Source organism: Miscanthus floridulus, chromosome 2, assembly GCF_019320115.1.
Source record: "Miscanthus floridulus cultivar M001 chromosome 2, ASM1932011v1, whole genome shotgun sequence".
NCBI lineage: Eukaryota > Viridiplantae > Streptophyta > Magnoliopsida > Poales > Poaceae > Miscanthus > Miscanthus floridulus.
Window position 1 is genome coordinate 169,160,789 of NC_089581.1, and position 20,455 is coordinate 169,181,243.

At 42.5% G+C, this 20,455-nt stretch overlaps 2 protein-coding genes across 3 annotated transcripts; both read right to left on the reverse strand.

Annotated features, from left to right (window-relative positions):
• Positions 1-234: 234 nt before the first annotated feature.
• On the reverse strand, positions 235-4,182 carry LOC136535653 (ribulose-phosphate 3-epimerase, chloroplastic). 2 transcript variants are annotated; one of them, XM_066527992.1, is made up of 9 exons: positions 3,871-4,182; positions 3,165-3,273; positions 2,691-2,831; positions 2,485-2,598; positions 1,757-1,835; positions 1,102-1,211; positions 947-1,003; positions 738-807; positions 235-611 (listed from the first exon to the last, which is right to left on the reverse strand). In XM_066527992.1, the coding sequence occupies exons 1-9, from the start codon at positions 3,963-3,965 to the stop codon at positions 562-564; spliced, it is 825 nt and encodes a 274-aa protein (XP_066384089.1). In that variant the 5' UTR covers positions 3,966-4,182; the 3' UTR covers positions 235-561. The 2 variants fall into 2 exon arrangements, with proteins under 2 accessions (XP_066384089.1, XP_066384088.1); XM_066527991.1 differs by lacking the exon at positions 3,871-4,182 and adding an exon at positions 3,496-3,829.
• Positions 4,183-5,372: 1,190 nt separating this feature from the next.
• Positions 5,373-7,537, reverse strand: LOC136535654 (uncharacterized). Its single transcript, XM_066527993.1, has 3 exons — positions 7,283-7,537; positions 6,317-6,390; positions 5,373-5,611 (listed from the first exon to the last, which is right to left on the reverse strand). Exons 1-3 carry the CDS (start codon positions 7,463-7,465, stop codon positions 5,533-5,535), a joined length of 336 nt encoding a protein of 111 aa, XP_066384090.1. The 5' UTR covers positions 7,466-7,537; the 3' UTR covers positions 5,373-5,532.
• Positions 7,538-20,455: the final 12,918 nt, after the last annotated feature.

Here is a 20,455-nt window from a genome sequence, read left to right on the forward strand (position 1 = left end):
TAACTTCACCCTTAGTTTGTAAGTTGAATGGCTACGCAGACAGTAAAATGGATCTTCCTGATGTGGGGAACAGAAGAAATCACGTAACGGCTGCATAGGCTACATAAAACGTACAGCCCCCAAATTCCAGACAGTTTTAAGGAAAAATTCCAATCATGCCCTGTACGCATTAGACTCAGTCAGCTGCCCGTGTACAAATGGGTGGATTTCGTGAAGGATCCTGTGCTGCTGTGCTTTTCTTTTTTTCGAGGGAAGCCATATGGCGCACTTTATTGATTATCAAACATGGTTACATCGTTTACTAGAGTCTCAAGAATAAAACCAGAGGATTAATCGACCCAAATACAGTTTTCCTTCCAAGATAAAGCTACTCTAGCTAGTTCATGCCCCACCTGGGAGCAGTGCACGGTGTCCTCGTGGAAAATGAGAAGAAAAGGATATTTCCCCACTGCCTCCGTCTCCTTTCATCTGCAGTATATACGTATGGCTCGACAAGACACACATCGATACAAATCGCAACACTGGTAAACTTGCAGAGTAAAAGATTACACGTCCAGTTCCTTATGCGGGTACAGCTACAGGTCTTTGGCTGGTCTTGATTCCTTTGATAGCTGCAGAATTGCAAGAGGATCATCAATAAAAACTTTAGTAGCGCACGGTTGGCAACATATATTTGATTCCAAACCTATATGGAATTTCAAATTTAGAGCATGAATGACACTGAGAAGAAACCATGCCTTCAGCGTAGTCTGGAGCCCCAAAAACTGCAGAACCAGAAACGATGGCATTCGCCCCAGCTTCAATAACCTGTCATTTAAAGTAAGGAAAACAAATATTAGCACCTAACTAGACTAGAAGATTAGTTCAGGATTATTAAAGTTAAACACAAGTGCCATAAGATAGGTTAAAGTTAAATGCCAGCATGGAAAAAACCTAAACATGTCACCTTGTAGGCATTTGTCGGACCAACACCACCATCAACCTCAATCCAGGGGTTCACTCCCTACAAAAAAAAACAAAGAAATTAACACTTCAATGCTTTAAACATAAGGGATTCAGGGCAGTGAGTGAGAATACTTGAAAGGAAACAAAAGGATATACCTTCTCTGCACATAACCTTCTCAATTCTGCAATTTTCTTTACTTGACTCTCGATAAAGCTCTGGCCACCAAACCCAGGATTCACAGACATAATCAACACCAGGTCAACAACTGCATGGAAAAAAAGTGAAGTATTGTCATTAGATGTCAGGACATGTGAGCTTATCACGTTACTGATGAATGGATGAGAAAAGAGTCAATGTATGCTAAAGCAACTTCAAATATTTTAATGCAGACTTTATGACTACATGCTGCGTAGCCAAGAGAGTCAAGAGTGTCATTGGTCAAAACTGTCACAAATTATCACAAGCAGCAGCACAATTTGCCTCAATGGTTAAGCTGGCATAAAAAATCAAGATCACTAGCTGAATAACAGGAGGGAGCAGCCTGGTTGATGCTTCACATACCTACTCTTAATGGAGTATGTACTTACTCCAATATCAACCTTCAACAGTCATCATTTACTATTAGTTACCAACTACTAGCTATAAAAGTATACATTGCACTCATGAATATACTATAAGGCTTTTGGAAGCTAATCTGGCAATAATAGACATTCCAAACCTGGTATAGTAACATCGACAGATTTTCCGAACTTTACACATGTCAACTTTGTCAAGATACCATATATGCTGAAATGAGCATAATGATCTTACCATCAAGAACGTAATCGATTGCAGCAAGTGGAGTCGCTGGATTCAAAACAACTCCTGCCTTTGCTCCTAGACTTTTAATCTGATAGATAATGGAAAGACAACTCAGTTCCAACTTACAGTATGCCACGAGGATAAACGACAGCAGTACACCCCAATGGTTGGGACATTCAAAGATCTGCAAAGGAACTTGGTGGGCCAAATAATCCTAAATCGTAACTAAAGTACAGATAGGAATGTGTTTGGTTGTAGGTCTAACACTAGCAAGTAGCAAATGTGTTCCTATAGCTATAGTCGGAGACTCGGAGCCCAGTAATTAGTAATAGTTCAGCCTCAGAAAACAAACACACACACACACAAAGAAAAACACCCATTATGTAATAGTTCATGATGATTAGCTAAATCCTGAATGAACAAAATACAGTGAGGCCCTGTTCGTTTGATCCCTGAACCAAGAGGTTTGGGAGGGGTTGAGGGAGACTAAATCCTCTACAAGTCAAAACCCCCCTCAACCCCCTCCAATCCTCTTCAATCCATTTGATTCTGAGAACAACCGGACAAGGCCTGAAGGGTTTAAGCAAAATATTCATTGAAGTCATTTGTGTTGCACAGCACCATGCAAGGAAAAAAGCCGCATTCATTGTTATATATATCCAAATACATTGAAGTTCCATACTAAATTCTATTATCTGAGCATTAACTTGTAAAGAAAAGGTGGTAGAGATGTTTACCTGATTGACTGTTCGGTGCAAATGGATGGTCGATGTTTGTTCACAGTGGACACTAACAATATCAGCACCTGCCTTGATAAAATCAGGGACTCGCTGCTCAGGTTCCACAATCATCTGTGATAAAAATAACCACATTCATAAGGGGTCAATCAGGAATGAAAGTACTACAGCACATAAAAACCTGACTGGGGCTTCCGGAACAGTACCAGATGTACATCCAACGGAAGATCAGTCACTGGACGCAGAGCATCAACAACCAAAGGTCCAATTGTGATATTTGGCACAAAGCGCCCGTCCATGACATCGACATGAATCCAGTCGCATCCTGCCACCTCCACAGCTTTTACCTAGTAATATGTAAACAGCATGGCAAGATGAACACAAAAAATTCGCCAATTGATATCAAGAAAATGCATAGCAGGGCTTACTCTATTGCCTTATTTGTTGTGAAAGTAGTTGGGAAAAAGTTGCTAATGAGCTGGTGGAACAGGAATACATTGTGTGAGACCAAATTTGCTGACGCAATGAATGTGGCATTACCAAGCTATTCCTTCAATAGTAGCCTAAGTGCCTAACATGCGTGTAGTACATAATCGCAAGTACTCGTCAGGGCAACAAATCATCTAAGGAAATGGAGTTTGGTAGAAGGTGGATGACTGGATGCTAGTATCTCAACGGACCTGATCACCAAGCTTGGCAAAGTTCGCAGATAGAATGGATGGGGACACAATGATGTCACTCTTTGAGAACTTGTCAACCCGAGCTGATGCCCTCACTTGGAATGCCTTCCTGGAAACCATAAAAGAAAAGTAAAGAGATAAGCTCATAATTCAGAACCAATGAAGTCATGAACCAAATTACACAGCATCATCAAGTGGCATGACTAGATTTGTTTGCCCATTTCCCCTGCTCTCTAGTTAACAGGTAACACAGAGAAAATATCACTTACAGTAGAGAGCATCATATAGATATGAGAGCTGTTAACAAGCATAAGCAAGCATGATCTATTACATTTCCAGACTCACAAACTCCTCCATATGCGACATCAAAGTAACATAGCCAGTCAGGACATTTGATCCAGAGCCTACAGAGCTCATCACCAGCAACTTGGGGCACACACTGCAGCCAACCACCCAACCACCGAGAGACATGGGAGCTGTAATCCATGTTCTGCTTCGGCGACTCCACAGCAGGTCAGCAGGCAATTCGCAGCAGCGGCGCACGGAGCCATCGAGGGCGGCAACGGAACAAGGGATCGCTAGAAACTACTGCCGACGAGGAGCGAGATGCGACTGAATCGAAGAGGCCCGCTCGGTGCTATTACCTCCGTACCTCGCACGCGGGCGTCGACACGGCCAAACAGAAAGCAGGGAAGGGGGGACCAACCTGGGCGTGGAGGAGGTGAGGCCACGACGGTGGCCGATGGAGGCGGTCCGCAGGGAGGCGAAGCTGGAGCAAAGCGACGACGACGGCGTCGCCATCTGCCCACCTCTCTCAATCTATCCCCTGTCTCGGCCTAGCAGCTAGCAGTAGCAGCCACCAACGCTCCCGGCTCTTGGGTTGTTTGGCTTCTTGTTGCACGAGCAGCTCTGCTATGCGAACCGAGACGCTTCGTTCGGGGGCGTAAGCGATTTGGTTTTGTGGGGTGAGGGGGCTACGCTACGCCTGACTGCTGCGACTGCGATGCGAGGAGAGGAGAGAGGGAGAGGAGGAAGGCCGACGCCAGTCGTTCGTTATCCGCTCGGCGCTCGGCAGCCGGGCCCCGGCCGCAATTGGGAGCCGCCGGGCCACAAGAAATCGCAGCGATTCCCCCCTTCCGCACTGCGCGATTCGTCGTTTTTTTTTTTTTTGGGTGCGGGGGGAGGGTTTGGTTTGGTTGGTGGCGCGGCGCCCGAGCCCAACGACCGCGGATTCGTCGTCTACCTACCCGGCCCGGCCGCAGCCGCGGCGCGGGCGCCGGGTCGGTCGGTCCCCTCTTCCTTTCCCCCGTCGCGGCGTGTGGGCGTGGGCCGCCTGGCCTGTGCCGCCCACGATTCCGCACCGAAACGCCACGAAATGGACAGGAACAGCATCGGGATCTTCACGGGGGGCATCGGCTGTTTTTTTCCCGATTTCTTCCGCTGTGAGTCCTGAGAAAGATTTTTGCTGACGAACATCAGAGGTGAGATCTAGTATCTGCCACGCGACATAATTCCTAGTATCTTTTTCGGGGGTTTCTGGGAACGAAACTACTCACGCTGCAACAGCGATTGTACATTTGTACTTTCATACAATGTCCTCCCATGCTTCAATCAATGCAACAGCGATTGTACATTTGTACTTTCATACAATGTCCTCCCATGCTTCAATCAAACCAGGAAATTTAGCTATAGTTATAGCCTTATAGGTCCCACGGTGAATTCTTTTTAAGCCCCCTTTGAAATGAAGGATTGAAAAAAAAATTACAGGAATAGAAAAAACATAAGAATATGATAAAGATGTATATGCAAAACAGAGAGAAGCAAGAAACATGAGGTTCAAGTAGATGTTCTTTTCCCATGGTTCTCATGTGAAATCAAGTACAAAGAAAAGTTTGCTACATTTTTCCTGCAGGTAATTCTTACTAACCAAAAGGTGCTAAAGTAACTCAATCCATAAGAAATAAATCCTACATTTTTCCTTTGTTTAAACTACAATCCAAAGGGAGCTTAGTTTCTGACGATCGTAACACATAAGAATGGTTGCTACTACATCAATACTACTACGTCAATAGTTCCTTATATCAGAACGTGTCCGCTCCTGCAACAAGCACAGAGAACTTTGAAGCTGAAAATTCGAATTCAAACTACTACTACCTCAATAGTTCCTTATATCAGAACGTGTACGTTCTTGCCACGAGCAGAGAGAACTTTGAAGCTTACACTTTGAATTCAAACTAGAGTAAGTGTACATTGATTAAATGCTTGGAAGGAGAACAATAGATGAATACCAAATGCGATCTGAGAATTTATTTCAGTGGTATTACGATGTCCAGAGTTCAGACGTGCGCAAAGTAGGAAAACAAAACATTTATGAGCTTGACTCGCTTGGGTTTCCTCTTTCTCCGCTGCAGCAGTAGAAGTGAGGTAGCTTCACTCGGCCGCAGCACCTGCAAACCAACAGGAATATGTCATAACAGGGATGGGCAACAAGGGCACCATTCTTTTAACAAGCAGGAGAGTTGTGTATCATTATAGAAAAAAAGAGGTTTACAACCCTTACAAACATCACCTGCACTCACACCATTGCAAAAGTATTTTTCTGAATATTCGTAACACATGCACCATGAAATTGTACTTGTTAGGAACATTCAGAAGATGGAAGTATTTTTCTGTGACAAACTTCAGGAGTTTTTGCTCTAATTATTCTATAATGACATTAAGAAAACCACATGAAACATCAACAAAATATGAAGATAGTCAAGGCAGGAAACTGAAATGTGATAATCACATTCCATATCATGACCAGCGATATATCATATATTCAGTAATTCACAATCAGACTGTTCCTATATGGCATGACAAATGTCTCCATTAATCACCTAATACTGTCTGACCAAACCTTATCTGCAGGTATTAGTCACAGGACATCCTGAAGGGTGAGGATATTGTTAAAAGCACAGTAATCCTCCCCTGCAGCTCTTGGTCACAGACTTACATGCCATTTAAAGGGAGAGGATCTTGCTAAAAAGTATAGTAGCACAATTTTTTCTCATCTCATCAGCCCAACAACCGTGTTAAAAAAAAAACAGAACTACTCTTGCATAGGAAAAAATGATAATAGAGGTATTAGCAAACATAGCTTTTAGATGTACCTGCAACGAACAATCACCGGCACAGGCTTCAAAGCTTTGGGTCCATTCCTCAAACCCTTCTTGTACTTGGAGACCTGAAATAGTATGAGAGTATAAGGGTATCTACCAACATCATTGCCTCGAAACGGCAACAAGCATAAACCAAATAACTAGTTTCTAAAAACTGGGATCCACAATCAATGCATATAAATAAAACCAATGAAATGATGCAGATTTTACTGAAGAAAATAGAGCAGGCCAGATAGATTCACATGTTGTGATAGAATTAGAATGCAGTAAAAGTAAATGGTTTTCCTACAAAATCAGCCTACTATACAAATATACAAATACTGAAATATGCAATATGATCATAACTTGTGCCATAAATCAGCATACTTTCTGAATGCATGTTCAGTGTTCTTCATACGAATATATCTATTACCCTGATTTACCACACTGGATAGCAGTATACTAATGAGTTATACACATTTGACACATATCAACTTACTGCTCAAATCATCAATCACAACGCATAACAAACAGTTGGTCAGGTAGGTTATGGAAAAGTATCAGAAGCATATGTGTTTGCAAAGAACCTCGAACTAACCAGCCGCTAAAATTACCCCACTTAAGACACTTGTCCCCTAAAATCACCCCACTTAACATACTTGGTGCAGTGGTGCTTCCGTTGTATTAGCCTAAATGCGGAACCACTCCTGCCAGGCTACCAAGCAATCAACACTCCACAACCGGTAGTGGACAATACATTCATACACCTATCGGTTTCTATGATCCACTAGTAAAAACATTTCGCAAGGACACACCCTTCTGCTCACAAGCAATTCAACGAACACCTAGAGCGCACCACGCTACGCCACGTCACCAGCCAGCCACACCCATGACCACCAAGAACAGACCACACCTATCTAGCAGCCTATGTAACAAGAAGAACCAGAAACAATGTAAAGGGTGAGAACCGAAACGCACCTTCTTCTTAGGGACGGCCATGAGCTCCATGGCTGGCCCAGCGGCGGCGCCGAGGCCGGGGACCACGAGAGACTGCGCCTCGGTGAGAGGGGCGGGCGGAGGAGGAGGTATGAGGGGAAGTCCGGAAGGCAGGCGGGGCATCGTCGCCGCCGCCGCACGTCGGAGCCAACCCGCCGCCGCCATGGATCGCCTTCGTGGTTCCGGGTTTAGGAGCGGGTGGGGAAGTTCTGGGAGGGGCGTGGGAATGGTAATGATCTGGCCGTTGAGTTTTTATCGGGCGGGTTAGATGAGATGGAGCGGGGCAGGAATCTGAAGGCGGGGAGAACATGAAATACGTAAACGCCTTTACTATACGTATTACAGTAATATACAGTTTACAAGAAATTCGGCACAAAGAACCCTTGATTGACTGAACTTTAGCCAGGGGCAAAATTTGCTAATAGAACATGCGTATTTTCAGAATCTTCAGCCGAAACCAATGCTTTGGATCATGCACCCCCTTGGTTTGTGCTTGTTTGGCTTAAGCCGTACTTTTCAGCTAACGAATAATATTTTTTCTCACACTAAATTAGCCAATAATACTTTCAGTCATGGCTTATCAGCCAAACAAGCCCGAACAAATATGAACACAAATAAGTTTTGGGAATTTCGTTCAGTTTTCTCGCTGAAGCCAGAACAAAAAGAAGGCTGACACCACCAAAAAGGTTGAAAGGCAAGTTGGATAATTCCTGTCCTAGAAAGCAATATCAGACTATGTTGTAACACCCTAAATCATCTACTAAAACATGTCATGAGCATCATGTTTATGTGTTAATGCATGTGATAGAATGTGTAGATAAATTTCTTGTAACTTAAAATGATCAATAAAAATGCTAAATGAAGGTTGATTCAATAGCTCATGTATATCAAGTAGGGTTGAAAACTAATTTTTATTAAGCGAAAATGCTATAGAACAAGTATGTGATACTTAAATAAAGTTTGAAGTACAAACTTTATAGATGACAATGAAATACTTGTTGTTGAAAAATGATATTGGTAGCTAGTATTTCTACTAGCCTAGAAATTGCAAATTGAAATCAAGTCCAGTTCAAAAACTTAGAAATTTTTCAAGTTTGTCAACATTTAGACATTGCTATGTTTAGCAAATTATTTTGACAGATTGGGTTAAGGGGTGGAGTAGTGTTATATCTCGATTTAGTAGTCTCATATGCCCTCTTGAGCATGGTGAAGATGGTTTGGCTTCTAAAGCAACTGTTTAGTTGTTTTGGGCACTTTAAAATTTGTGCACGACTCGGTCTCGGGCTGGTTGGGCGCATGGGCGTGGTCACCACGCTCGGGCGCTCGGCGTCGCCACGTTGGTCGCGCGTGCGGGCGCTACCACGCGCAGCCGGCCGTGGCTGCCTTTGGCCTGGCTGTGGCCCAGCTGCCGTGGGCCCCGTAGCGCTGCCGCTCGCCCCGCGCCACGACGAAGCCACCACCGGCGCTATCACCTTGCCGTCGTGTCCGCGCACTGCTGCCTCGTCGCACTGCCGACCCGCCTTACGCCGTGACGCTGCCGCTGCCGTCGCATCGTTGTCACGTCCGCGCCTGTCCGTTGTACCCTCTACACCGCTGTCGGCCCAGTTCAAGGCCGCCACTGCCACGCGCACGTGGCCGGGCTCGCCGTCGCCTTGTCATTTAAGACACTGCGGCCACACGGGCCATGCCGGTCGAGGACACACGCACTTGTCCGTAGCGTCTGCACGCGTGCCTCTAAGTTCACGCCGACCGCATCCCGCTAAGGCAAGGACAAGCCGAGCCCACCTGTTGCGTCCCGTCTCTTTCTTTCTCTCTTTCTCCCTTTGTTGTTGTCACCACGAGCCGCGCCATCCAATTTACCCAGCGAGCGATCACATCCATTCAATCCATCGTACCCATGGCTTCACCATCATGTCCTCTCGCTGCCCAACCCTACTAAAAGGTCGAGATGGCAGACTAGAGGGGGTGAATAGTCTTTTCTAAATTTAATCACGTCGGCTAACCGAAATAAATGCGGAATTAAAACAATCGGTCTAGCCAAGACTACACCCCTCTATCGAAGTTCACAAGCACCTTATAAAAATCCTAATTAGGCAACAAAGGTGTCGAGCTAGCTAGAGCTCACCTATCCAATTCTAGGAGCAAGGTCACACAAACCTATGCCACTAGTATTTTGCACACCGAGGAGCTCCTACATAATTCTTGTAAACAAAAGTACAAAGCTCCTAAGCTCACTAGAAATACTCAATAACAAGGCAACCAATGTCAAATTAGATAGCGCAAATACATAGCTACATAAACTAAACAATATGACTAACAAGGTTACACAAACTAAATTAGTCACGCAAGGGAGCTACTTCTATGCTACACAAGCTAGAAGGTTACTAGTGAGCTACACAAGCTAACTAATTACAAGAGCAACTATACAAGCACAATGTATATGAAAGTAATTAGAAGCTTGTGTAAGGGGATTGCAAACCAACGGGAAGAATAATGTTCCTTTGTAAATGTGCCAACACCACCAAGTGTACACCACCATGTATATGTGTGTTAGCTTTTCACAAACATTTTCCTAAGGATTAGCCACTCAACTTGCCACGCCACTCGATTTTAGCAACGATGCAAAGTTAGATCACTCGAGTGGCACTAGATGACCGATATGCAAACAAGTTTGCCCCTCTTGATAGTACGGCCATCTATCCTAAATCCGCTCATCAACTTCTCTACACACCTATGACCGGTGAAATAAAATGCCCTAGATTATATCTTTGCCTTGCGTATTCTATTCCATCTCATCCAATGTCAATGCAACACATGCACCAACACGATCAACAATGATATGATTCACTTCATATCATCATGTGATCATATTGGTTCATCGATCTTGACTTCACTTGCTTTTTACCGTTGCCTTCATCCATCGGCACCAAGTCTTGCTCAAGCTTCACCGCCATGCGGTCCATCTCTCCAAAGTCTTCAACTTGTCCTTCACGCTTACAACTGGTCCATCAAGCCAAGTCATGTCTTGATCTTCTCTACATTGATCACATGACTCAATGTCATGTCTCATGTGCAATGAGCTCCTTTATTATCACATGTGTGAGCTTTGCAACATCTCTGAGCTATTTCCACCTTCATAGCACTAATATATTGCCCGTGCTAACGCTACGGTAATGTCTAGAAAAAAATAAAACATAAAACCAAAATAAATAGCCTCTTCAAGCTCTTGTGATTCCCTATGACTCGTAAAACATCTGTACCCTATGGATTTTAGGACTAACTACTAAAGCCCTCAATGCCATCATCTTCTAGTAAAACCATAAAGTTTTTGAGCACCAATTGGCACATATAAGATGTAAAGATCTTGCAACATTATTAAAGAATCTCCAATAGAAACATTGATAATCACATATTTATGAAAACAAAAGGAGTACGATATGTATTAAAAAATATTTGAGTATACAAAGACCAAACTAATATAAAGGAAAATATTGGAAAAGAAATAAAGTGCAGCATACCTTTATGTTAATCACTTTTATGCTGCTTGGAATTTTCTATATAACAATAGTTATCAATTAGAAGAAATATAATTAACCACACATGAACCTAGGCATTTGACACTCAATAGGTGCCTAAATCAATATCATGGCATCATCACTAACCACACATGAACCTGGGCATTTGACAATAGAGCATTTAGTCAGCTTTCAATTCCATGGTATGATCACAACGAAATTACATTTGACACTCAACAGTTACCCAATACCCGTACATGACCAACACCAAATTAGCAGCTAAAGCAACCATCAGAGCATGGAATACGCAAAACAAATCAAATAATTGGAACCAGAGAACAACAATGCTTACGATCCAATTCCTAGTTTCGGTAAGTCCTTGGGCGAGCCCATGGGTGCAGTAGGCAACATCTAATACCAAAGACACGAATGGAAGGAGGCACATATGTGGAAGGAAGGGATTGATGAAGAGAGGACATCGCACCCTGAACAACATTGCCACCATACACATGTGCTAGACAATAACCTGTATGAAGATAGAGGAACAAATTCAAGCAAAAATAGTATGTATGCAAGCATGTATGCAGATTCTTGACGTTGCTATTCCATCTAGAATGTGTGTTATCAAGTAAAGCACCCTCTAACACCTGGGATCATAGACAGTAGTGATCTGGGAGGCCAATTACAAATACTATTAAATTTTGCCCCAAATTACTACCATGCATCCATAAAAAGCTACTTCGCATGGGTTCAGAGATCAGAATCAAGGGAGGCCTGAGAGAGGGAGGGCAGCATAAATCACATACTCCATCAAGGATCTCATTTATATTAGTTATATAGCACGAGGGAAATTACAAAAATGAAATCATCTGCACCTGTACATAGTCACCTCCATGTCGGTTCAAGAAGTTGCTGCATCTAGATACTAATGCTCAAGTACATGTCCACGTAGTTGTCGAGCGCCACTGGTAGGCCGCGCCTGACCGAGCAGCTTGCCACCGCCTGGAGGCTGCATATGGTCACCTCAGGGTCACCGCTGGTGGAGAATGGGGCGTCGCCGCCACTAGATCCACCATGGGCTGGGGACGGGAGTTGCCATCAATGACTCTAGGGAAGTGACTACTCATGGCGCGGTTGATTGTCTCGCCGCTGCTGCTGGAGGAGAAGTGGCCTTCGTGCCCTCAGCGTCATGTGACTGGAGCGCATTCGGCCTTCTGCTTGGCCGGTGGCCACGCTATCAGTGGGCTAATCTCGGAGGTACGGCGGCGCTGATGGGAAAGTGAGATGAATATATGGTGAGGATGGGCAGGCTGCGCCCCGATGGCAGTGCCCCTAACAGTCCCCCGGTGGCTGTGCCCTCAGCCAGGGGAGGCGCACCCGTAGCCAGGCCAGCGGGTTCGCGATGGTGGCCGGGGGTGATCATGGCAGGGCTAGCTAGTTCGCGAGCGCTAGCAGCGAGTGGGCGCGCCATCGTTACAAGGGGCGGCGAGACCTAGCGAGCGCGACCACTAGCGGAGATCGGGCGTGTGAGTCACGCGCGGCAATCACGGCGTTGCACATGCGTCCATTCATGCGGAAGCAGGGCGGGGGGATGTAGTGGTTGGGGCGTGCGTTGAAGCCCAGGTGGGATGATCCAAAGAACTCTAGCCTTCGGATTGTGTTGAAGTCTTTGAGGGAGGATTAGAAGCCATTGATCTTAATGATGTTGAATTCCTGTGTGCAATTTCTTTGGTGCCTAGTGGATGGACTATCTCAGCGGGGGATGCAATTCTGGGTGTACCAAGCCTTGTTTTGATTCGTCTCTTATAGTAGAGATATGTTGCTCACACACATGTACCTATGGACTAATCTCCTGTGTATCTCACATAAAACACAATTAGTCCACCTAGATTGTCACTCAATTACCAAAACTAATCAATGACCTTTTAATCTCCCCCTTTTTGTTAATTGATGACAACTCTACAAAGATATTGAAAATAAGCTCTTTTAGATTCATGTTGCTTGCTCAAGCAATTTTACCATGTGTAAATAATTTTGGATAAGTACCACAAACCCGAAATGGTAGTATTAGCTCCCCCTACATATGTGCTAGAGTGTTTGATTTGAAGCTCGCATATATGTATAGATTGGAATTATGGGAGAGTAATTACTATCAAATGATGCTAAGGTGTATAGAGTAAACCTTTAAAGCATGATACCAATCGGAGTTGCACCTTTAAGTTCATCCTTAGCACCATGGTTAGCTAGATATTACTTGGAAATAAAATCACTAGATACCTCGTGAGATCAACATTAAAAGCAAGGTACTAGCATTACTTGAAAAGCATACCAAGTGTCTAGCTATCATTCTATGCATGCTAGTTTTCATTTCATCAATCAAATTCTTCAACTAGCATACACCACACAAGCATGCATATTGAATTTAAAAGCTTATGCAATGCAAGCAAGCACATGACTATGCACATATCAAATACAACCAATCAAAGTTCATGAGCCTGCTTCCTCTACTTGTGTGCTTTTCTTGTCCAAAAATTTTGATCCATCTCTTTTCTTCAATGTTACTTCCTCTTTGTCCATGTCCATGTCTAACTCTACTTCTTTGTCTCAATCTCTCCCAAAGCTTTCATATCTTTATACAATCTCTCCCTCTTTGTCATCAATTTCTATAAAAGGTGTGCTTCTTATTGATGCAAAGATTTGCACTTGAGATAGATGGTTGAGGCGTGAATCTTGCATTTTTTATGGACATCACTTGATTGTTGGAATGACACCACTTGTAGCCCTTAAGATACCACACATAGGATCTTTGACCTTGATACCAATTTGTGGGACACCTCTCCTTATGTCATAGCATGGGTCATCCATTTGATAAACTTGAGCTCTTGTAGGTGAGGGATGCATTCTTCATTTGATGATCACTTAACGTTGAGGATCACTTGTGGAACCATTGTTTTGCATGATTGATACCACGTGTAGATGTGATACCATTTGAAAGATTTTTCTAGTGTGAAACCACTTGTTGGATTTATCAATAAAAACCATTTTTTAAACATTTGCTATCTTCATGAGTACCACTTATAAGATATCTCTTGTGAGTTGATCTAGACATCCTTATGAATTCTTGATGAAATACTTAGAGTCTAGATACCTCTTGAAACAAACAAACTAGATATCCATTTGCATTGTTGTATTGTGCTTGTACTATTATCACTATAATGAGCTTCTAGGGTTGACTTGAACTAAATTGATTTGCCTAAACTTTCATGTCCGGTTTGAACCAATGACAAGCTTCTTCACACCTCTTACAAGGGTTATCTTGCCAATGTTGTACTTATCACTTATTTAGCAATCCAAATTAAATCAAGTACTTAGGTTCACTAGCTCATGAACAAATTCATATACTAACCACTAGATCAACTAATCATTCAAGTAATGGTGGTAGGCTATGAATTTAAATATTTTATTTGTTATGCATGATCCTATGAAGCATGTACTATATGCACTAATCGCATACTAGTAAGGGATGAAATGAGCATGTACATTACAATGATACCTTTGCTATGTTGGAGTAGAGGATAGTCACATAGATTCCAATTCATTACTCTAATAGCAATGTGAAGTTTAATTATAAGCTTGGTAAAGACCAATCATGAATATTGAAATCCATACTTCACCCATATGATTTGAGAGCCACTAATATTATCAAGTGCACTATCTTGTTTTGGTTAGCATGCTTCATCTTTTGATCAATGCTTGCATGAGAGACTATTTGGAATACCACTTGTATTGCTATGACTAGCTCTTTTTTGGGTGTTGCTTGCTTTTCTTGATCAACCCTTTTGATTGCTTCAACTAAGCATCTCAAATGTTCCTCAGATTACCACTTCCCTGTTAGCCCTCCAAGCACCACACTTGGTTTACCTACACATAGACGGCAAGCCTCTACACTAGAAAGAAATGACCTCTCTCCAAAGAATCATCCTTAATACTCACTTGAAATGACTTGATTGATTGATCCAAGTGATGAACTTAACTTGATGAGTAATCTTGATTCCTTCTTTAAGTTATTTTCTTTCTACTTGTTTAAGTCCTTTTTTCTACCAAATGATTTCCAATAGTCACTAGAACTTAAACTTCATCTTTATCTTGAGTTTGATCTTGATCTTCCAATTTGAGTACCAAATGTGTGTCAAGTACACTCCACAATCAAATGGCATTGTACTCATAGCTTGCATGAGAGAACTATTTGGAATACCACTTGTATTGCCATGACTAGCTCTCTTTTGGGTGTTGCTTGCTTTTCTTGATCAACCCTTTTGATTGCTTCAACTAAGCATCACAAATGTTTCTCAGATCACCACTTCCATGTTAGCCCTTCAAGCACCACACTTGATTTACCTACACATAGGCGGCAAGCTCCTACACTAGGGAGAAGTGACCTCTCTTCAAAAAATCATCCTTGATACTCACTTGAAATGACTTGATTGATTGATCCAAGTGATGAACTTAACTTGATGAGTAATCTTAATTTCTTCTTTAAGTCATTTTCTTTCTACTTGTTTAAGTTTTTTTTTCTAACAAATGGTTTCTAATAGTCACTAGAACTTAAAGTTCATCTTCATCTTGAGTTTGATCTTGATCTTCCAATTTGAGTACCAAATGTGTATCAAGTACACTCCATAATCAAATGGCCTTATACTCATAGCTTGTCATACTTTTAGATCATCTCAGAACCAAACTTAAGTGCTTCAATTACTTATAAGCATGTTTCAACTTGAGTACCTTTCAATCAAAGTGACTTCAAATAAATACAATAATTGTCACTTTTCTGGTTGATTCTGTACTCTTCAAAGAGAAATCCACATCTCCCAAAGTACAAATCCAAATACCACGTAATTTGGTGGAGATGTGCTTCACTAAGTTATTTAGCAGCTGTAAAAATTTAAGCTTCATTTGACTTTTAGATTGCTACCACATTTCAATTCTTCCACCACTGTTACATGTTGAAAACTGCTGCACTATAGCTGACAAAATTCACTCTAAAACCGAAGCATCTCTTATCCAATTCTTATGAAATTTATACAGCATTTTATACCATAAGTCTACAGAATGTACACAAATTTTTATGCCAATACAATGAGTTTTGATCACTCAAACATGGCTAAGATCATAGCTCACTCAGATTTTCAATATAGGACAAATTTCAATCAGTTGAGCTATACTTCATCAAATGTGAATCAAACTTGAAACCAACTTGTTTGAATACTTTCACAAGACATAAATCCATTCAACCACTCACTAAAAGTCATCTCATGAATTTATCCAATACAAATCAATCTAAACTTGACTACTAATCAATTTATCCATTCAAACATCTTATAGCAAGCAACATTACATATTTATCCTATTTAATCAATTCATATGCACCCAAATGAAATGATCAACAAGAGATATACCTTGGTTAGCTCATGATCATCCTATTATCGAGCTTCAACTCAAATATTTGCAAGCCATCAAATATATCCAATGAATCACCAACAACTTGAATTATAGCACTTGTCTGTTGATAGCACTTGGGCTTCACTCAATTTGTCATGGCATTGGGATAGTGATCATCACTTATCAATACTTGGCTCAACTACATAATCAACAAGATGAATACCATTTGAACAAAGCCTCTAATGTCAATGGTACCTACAAATAATCATCCACTTTTTGATGGTACCCAGACAAGTTTGGGTCCTCTCAAGTTAGGAGCAACATACTTAGATAAAGTCTTAGTATGAGTAGCGGAATGTTTTGCAATAGCAACCATAGAGGTACCATTATCATCCTTCCTAAACATAAAATCATCATCAATTGAAATAGGTTTAGGAGTGTTACCTAGGGGACATGAATATGCCATGTGTCCCCTTTCCTGGCATGAGTAGCACTTTCTCTTTGATTGAGCCTTCTCTTCCTTGCTCATGTTGTGCTTCTCATTGTCTTGCTTCTCCTTATTTGCTTGAGCCTTCTTCTCAATCTTGTTTGGGCAACCCGAAGCTAGGTGACCCAATATGTCACAACTATAACACCTCATGTGAGCAATCTTCTTCATTTTCTCTTCTTTGTTCTTGCTCATTTGCTTTGCATCTTAATTCATCTTTGGACGCATCGCTCTTTCTCTTGCTTTTCCACCCCTTCTAGTTTTCTTCTTCTTTATCATCAAATCATCACCATCTTCATGGTTGATCTTGATTTGAGTTTGGGGTGTCTTCTCTTGCTTAACTTGAGGCTTTGGTTGAGGCTCTTCTAGTTGCTTCACCAATTGCTTGGTTGGGCACATTGAGGTAAGATGACCCTAAGTGCAGCACTTGAAGCACTTGACATGCTTTAGACTCTCTTCTTCCTTCATCTTCTTGAGCTTCTCAATATTTGGGCAATCATTTGCAAGATGTCCTGCTATATGACATCGGTAGCACATGGAGTGAGGCAACTTCAATTGTTGTTGCTTCTTCATCTTCTTTGCCCTTTTTCTTTCGCCCTTTGTTATCTTCTTCTTGAATCCAAGACCACTCTTGTCACCATAGTTCCTTTGAGTCTTTAACATATGCTCAAAGGTGACTTTTGAGTTGTAGCACCTCTCTAACTTGTTGCTCAATTTCTTCACTTAATTTTTGAGCTCATTGTTCTCCTTCAAAAGGTTAGTCTCACAAGACATAGAAGTAAAACAAGCATCTATTTGTGAAGAACATGGCATTTCTAATAAATCATCACAAGAGGTGGATACATGCTTCTTGTCTACATCACAAGGGTTAGCAATAATATATGATATATGATTGATCAATTGACCCATGTGATGAGCTCTCACTAATTTTAGTTTTTCCATTGGAAAGCTCCTTAGTAAGAAAAGCATCGTCTTGTACCAAGTTATCATGAGCAACACTAAGTTCCTCATGAGCCAATTTTAGCTCCTCATATGAAAAAGTAGTAACATAAAGTAGATACTTTTGTTGTTCACATGTGTTCTTTAAAGTGTTTTCATTATTCAATTTCTCAGTTTTAGCTATCTCTTTTTCTAAAGCTTTGATCATACAACCATATCTATCTAGAAGCTTCTCATATGAATCAAGATCAATCACATTTGCAATAGATACCTTAGTGTCACCTTATGACATGAAGCAATGTGATGTAGTTGGAGAGCTTGAAGAAACATCACTCTCATACCCCGAGCATGATCCATCATTATCACCATCAAGTGTGCATAGAGTAGATCGATCATCAACATCATCACTTGACCATGAGGTGGAGTAATCTTCCACAATTACTAAATTGTGGTCATGCTCAACACACTCATATGCCTCCTCCTTAGGTTCCTCCTTCTTGAACTTGCCATCATCCTACGTGGAGGAATCATCAAAGGTGTGCTTGATTGATTCTCATATCTCACGAGCGGTTTCTACATAGTTTATCCTATTAATTAAATCAAAGCTCAAAGCATCCATTAGATAACAACAAGCATGTGCATCAAGTTCATAGAGAACTCTTTGAGCTTTGTTGAGATTTCTATGGTCCAAGACATGGGTGAGACCACTAGTGACAATCCACCAAAACTTATGTTTCTTTACACGAAAATGATCAAGCATGTGATTTTTCCAAAGTATAAAGTTTGTGCCATAAAAAATGTGTCTCACAAACATCTAGCCTACTAGACGTCATCCTCTCGGGTCGGTAAAGACCACAAATGAGAGACCTAGCTCTGATACCAATTAAAAGGTCGAGATGGCGGACTAGAGAGGGTGAATAGTCCTTTCTAAATTTAATCGCGCTGGCTAACCAAAATAAATGTGGAATTAAAATAATCGGTCTAGCCAAGGCTACACCCCTCTATCGAAGTTCACAAGCACCTTATAAAGATCCTAATTAGGCAACAAAGGTACCGGGCTAGTTAGAACTCACCTATCCAATTTTAAGAGCAAGGTCACACAAACCTATGCCACTAGTATTTTGCACACCAGGGAGCTCCTATATAATTCTAGTAAGCAAAAGCACAAAGCTCCTAAGCTCACTAGCAAAGCTCAATAACAAGGCAACCAATGCCAAATTAGAGAGCGTAAATACTTAGCTACACAAACTAAATTAGCCACGTAAGGGAGCTACTTCTATGCTACATAAGCAAGAAGGTAACTAGTGAGCTACACAAGCTAACTAATTACAAGAGCAACTACACAGGCACAATGTATATGAAAGTAATTACAAGCTTATATAAGAGGATTGCAAACCAATGGAAAGAACAATGTTGACACGGTGATTTTTCTCCTGAGGTTCACGTGCTTGCCAACACGCTACATCCCCGTTGAGATAAGCTCCAAGGTTACCGTCGGTCCTCTTGCTAGTGGTGACCCACAAGTCACACTCTCCCTCGTGGAGTGCTTACCACAAGCTCTAGCACTTGACCCGGCCAGACCACTTGTCGCCCTTTACGTCTCGCTCTACTAGAGTTGCTCTTCGTGGCTCCCGCGGGGCAAGCATAATGCCCATCACAAAACTCTTCTCTGGAGCACCGTACAAGTTTCTTGCGGGCTTCAACAGAGACCACCACCAAGCCATCTAGGAGGTGGCAACCTCCAAGAGTAACAAGCACCATCGGCTTGTAAGACGACCATCTAGTGCCACTTGATGCAACCTCACGATGCAATCGCACTAGAATCACTCACTCACTCGATCGGATGAACACTATCAAGCTCAAGTGAGTTAGAGGGCTCCCAAGCACTACCACATAAGCCACTAAGGTTCTAGTGAGCTCAGCTACTGGCCCAAGGCCAGCAAATACTTGGTTTTATAGCCCCCAAGAAAATAGAGCCGTTGTACCCGTTCACTAGGCACAGCTCGGGATGACCGGACGCGTCGGTCAGATCGATCGGACGTACCCTGCCAACGTCCGGTCAACGGATGCACGACATGCGTCGCCCCCGTTCAACCGTAGCCGCTTGATCTCGATAGTCGGATGCCGCGCGCCAACGGTCAAGTGATGACCGGACGCACCTCTGCGCCAAGACCGGACGCGCGAGCCTTAGAGTCCGGTCGTTTCTATAGAGCTCTCTGAGCCTCTATTTTACGACCGGATGCGTCCGGTCCCTGGTGACCAGACTCGCCTCTACGTCCGATCCCCTCTGGATCAACTCAGCGCGCTACGTCAGCGTACGTCACCCTGACCGGATGTGGCCACAGTGCGTCAGGTCACCTCCTTGCCTAGCGTCCGATCACTTGACTGATGCCTGCGCGCTCTCTGCTGCCACTGACTAGACACGTCGGTCCTGCCGAGGCCAGCATACGGTCACTCACAGTGACACCTTCTCACCTCTGTTTCTTCATCGAGTTGATCCTCATCAACTCCAACTTCTCATTTGCAAATGTGCCAACACCATCAAGTGTACACCACCATGTGTATGTGTGTTAGCTTTTCATAAACATTTTCTAAAGGATTAGTCACTAAACTTGTCACGCCACTCAATCCTAGCGACGATGCAAAGTTAGATCACTCGAGTGGCACTAAATGACCGATATGCAAACAAGTTTATCCCTCTTGATAGTACGGCCATCTATCCTAAATCCGGTCATCAACTTCTCTACACACCTATGACCGATGAAATGAAATACC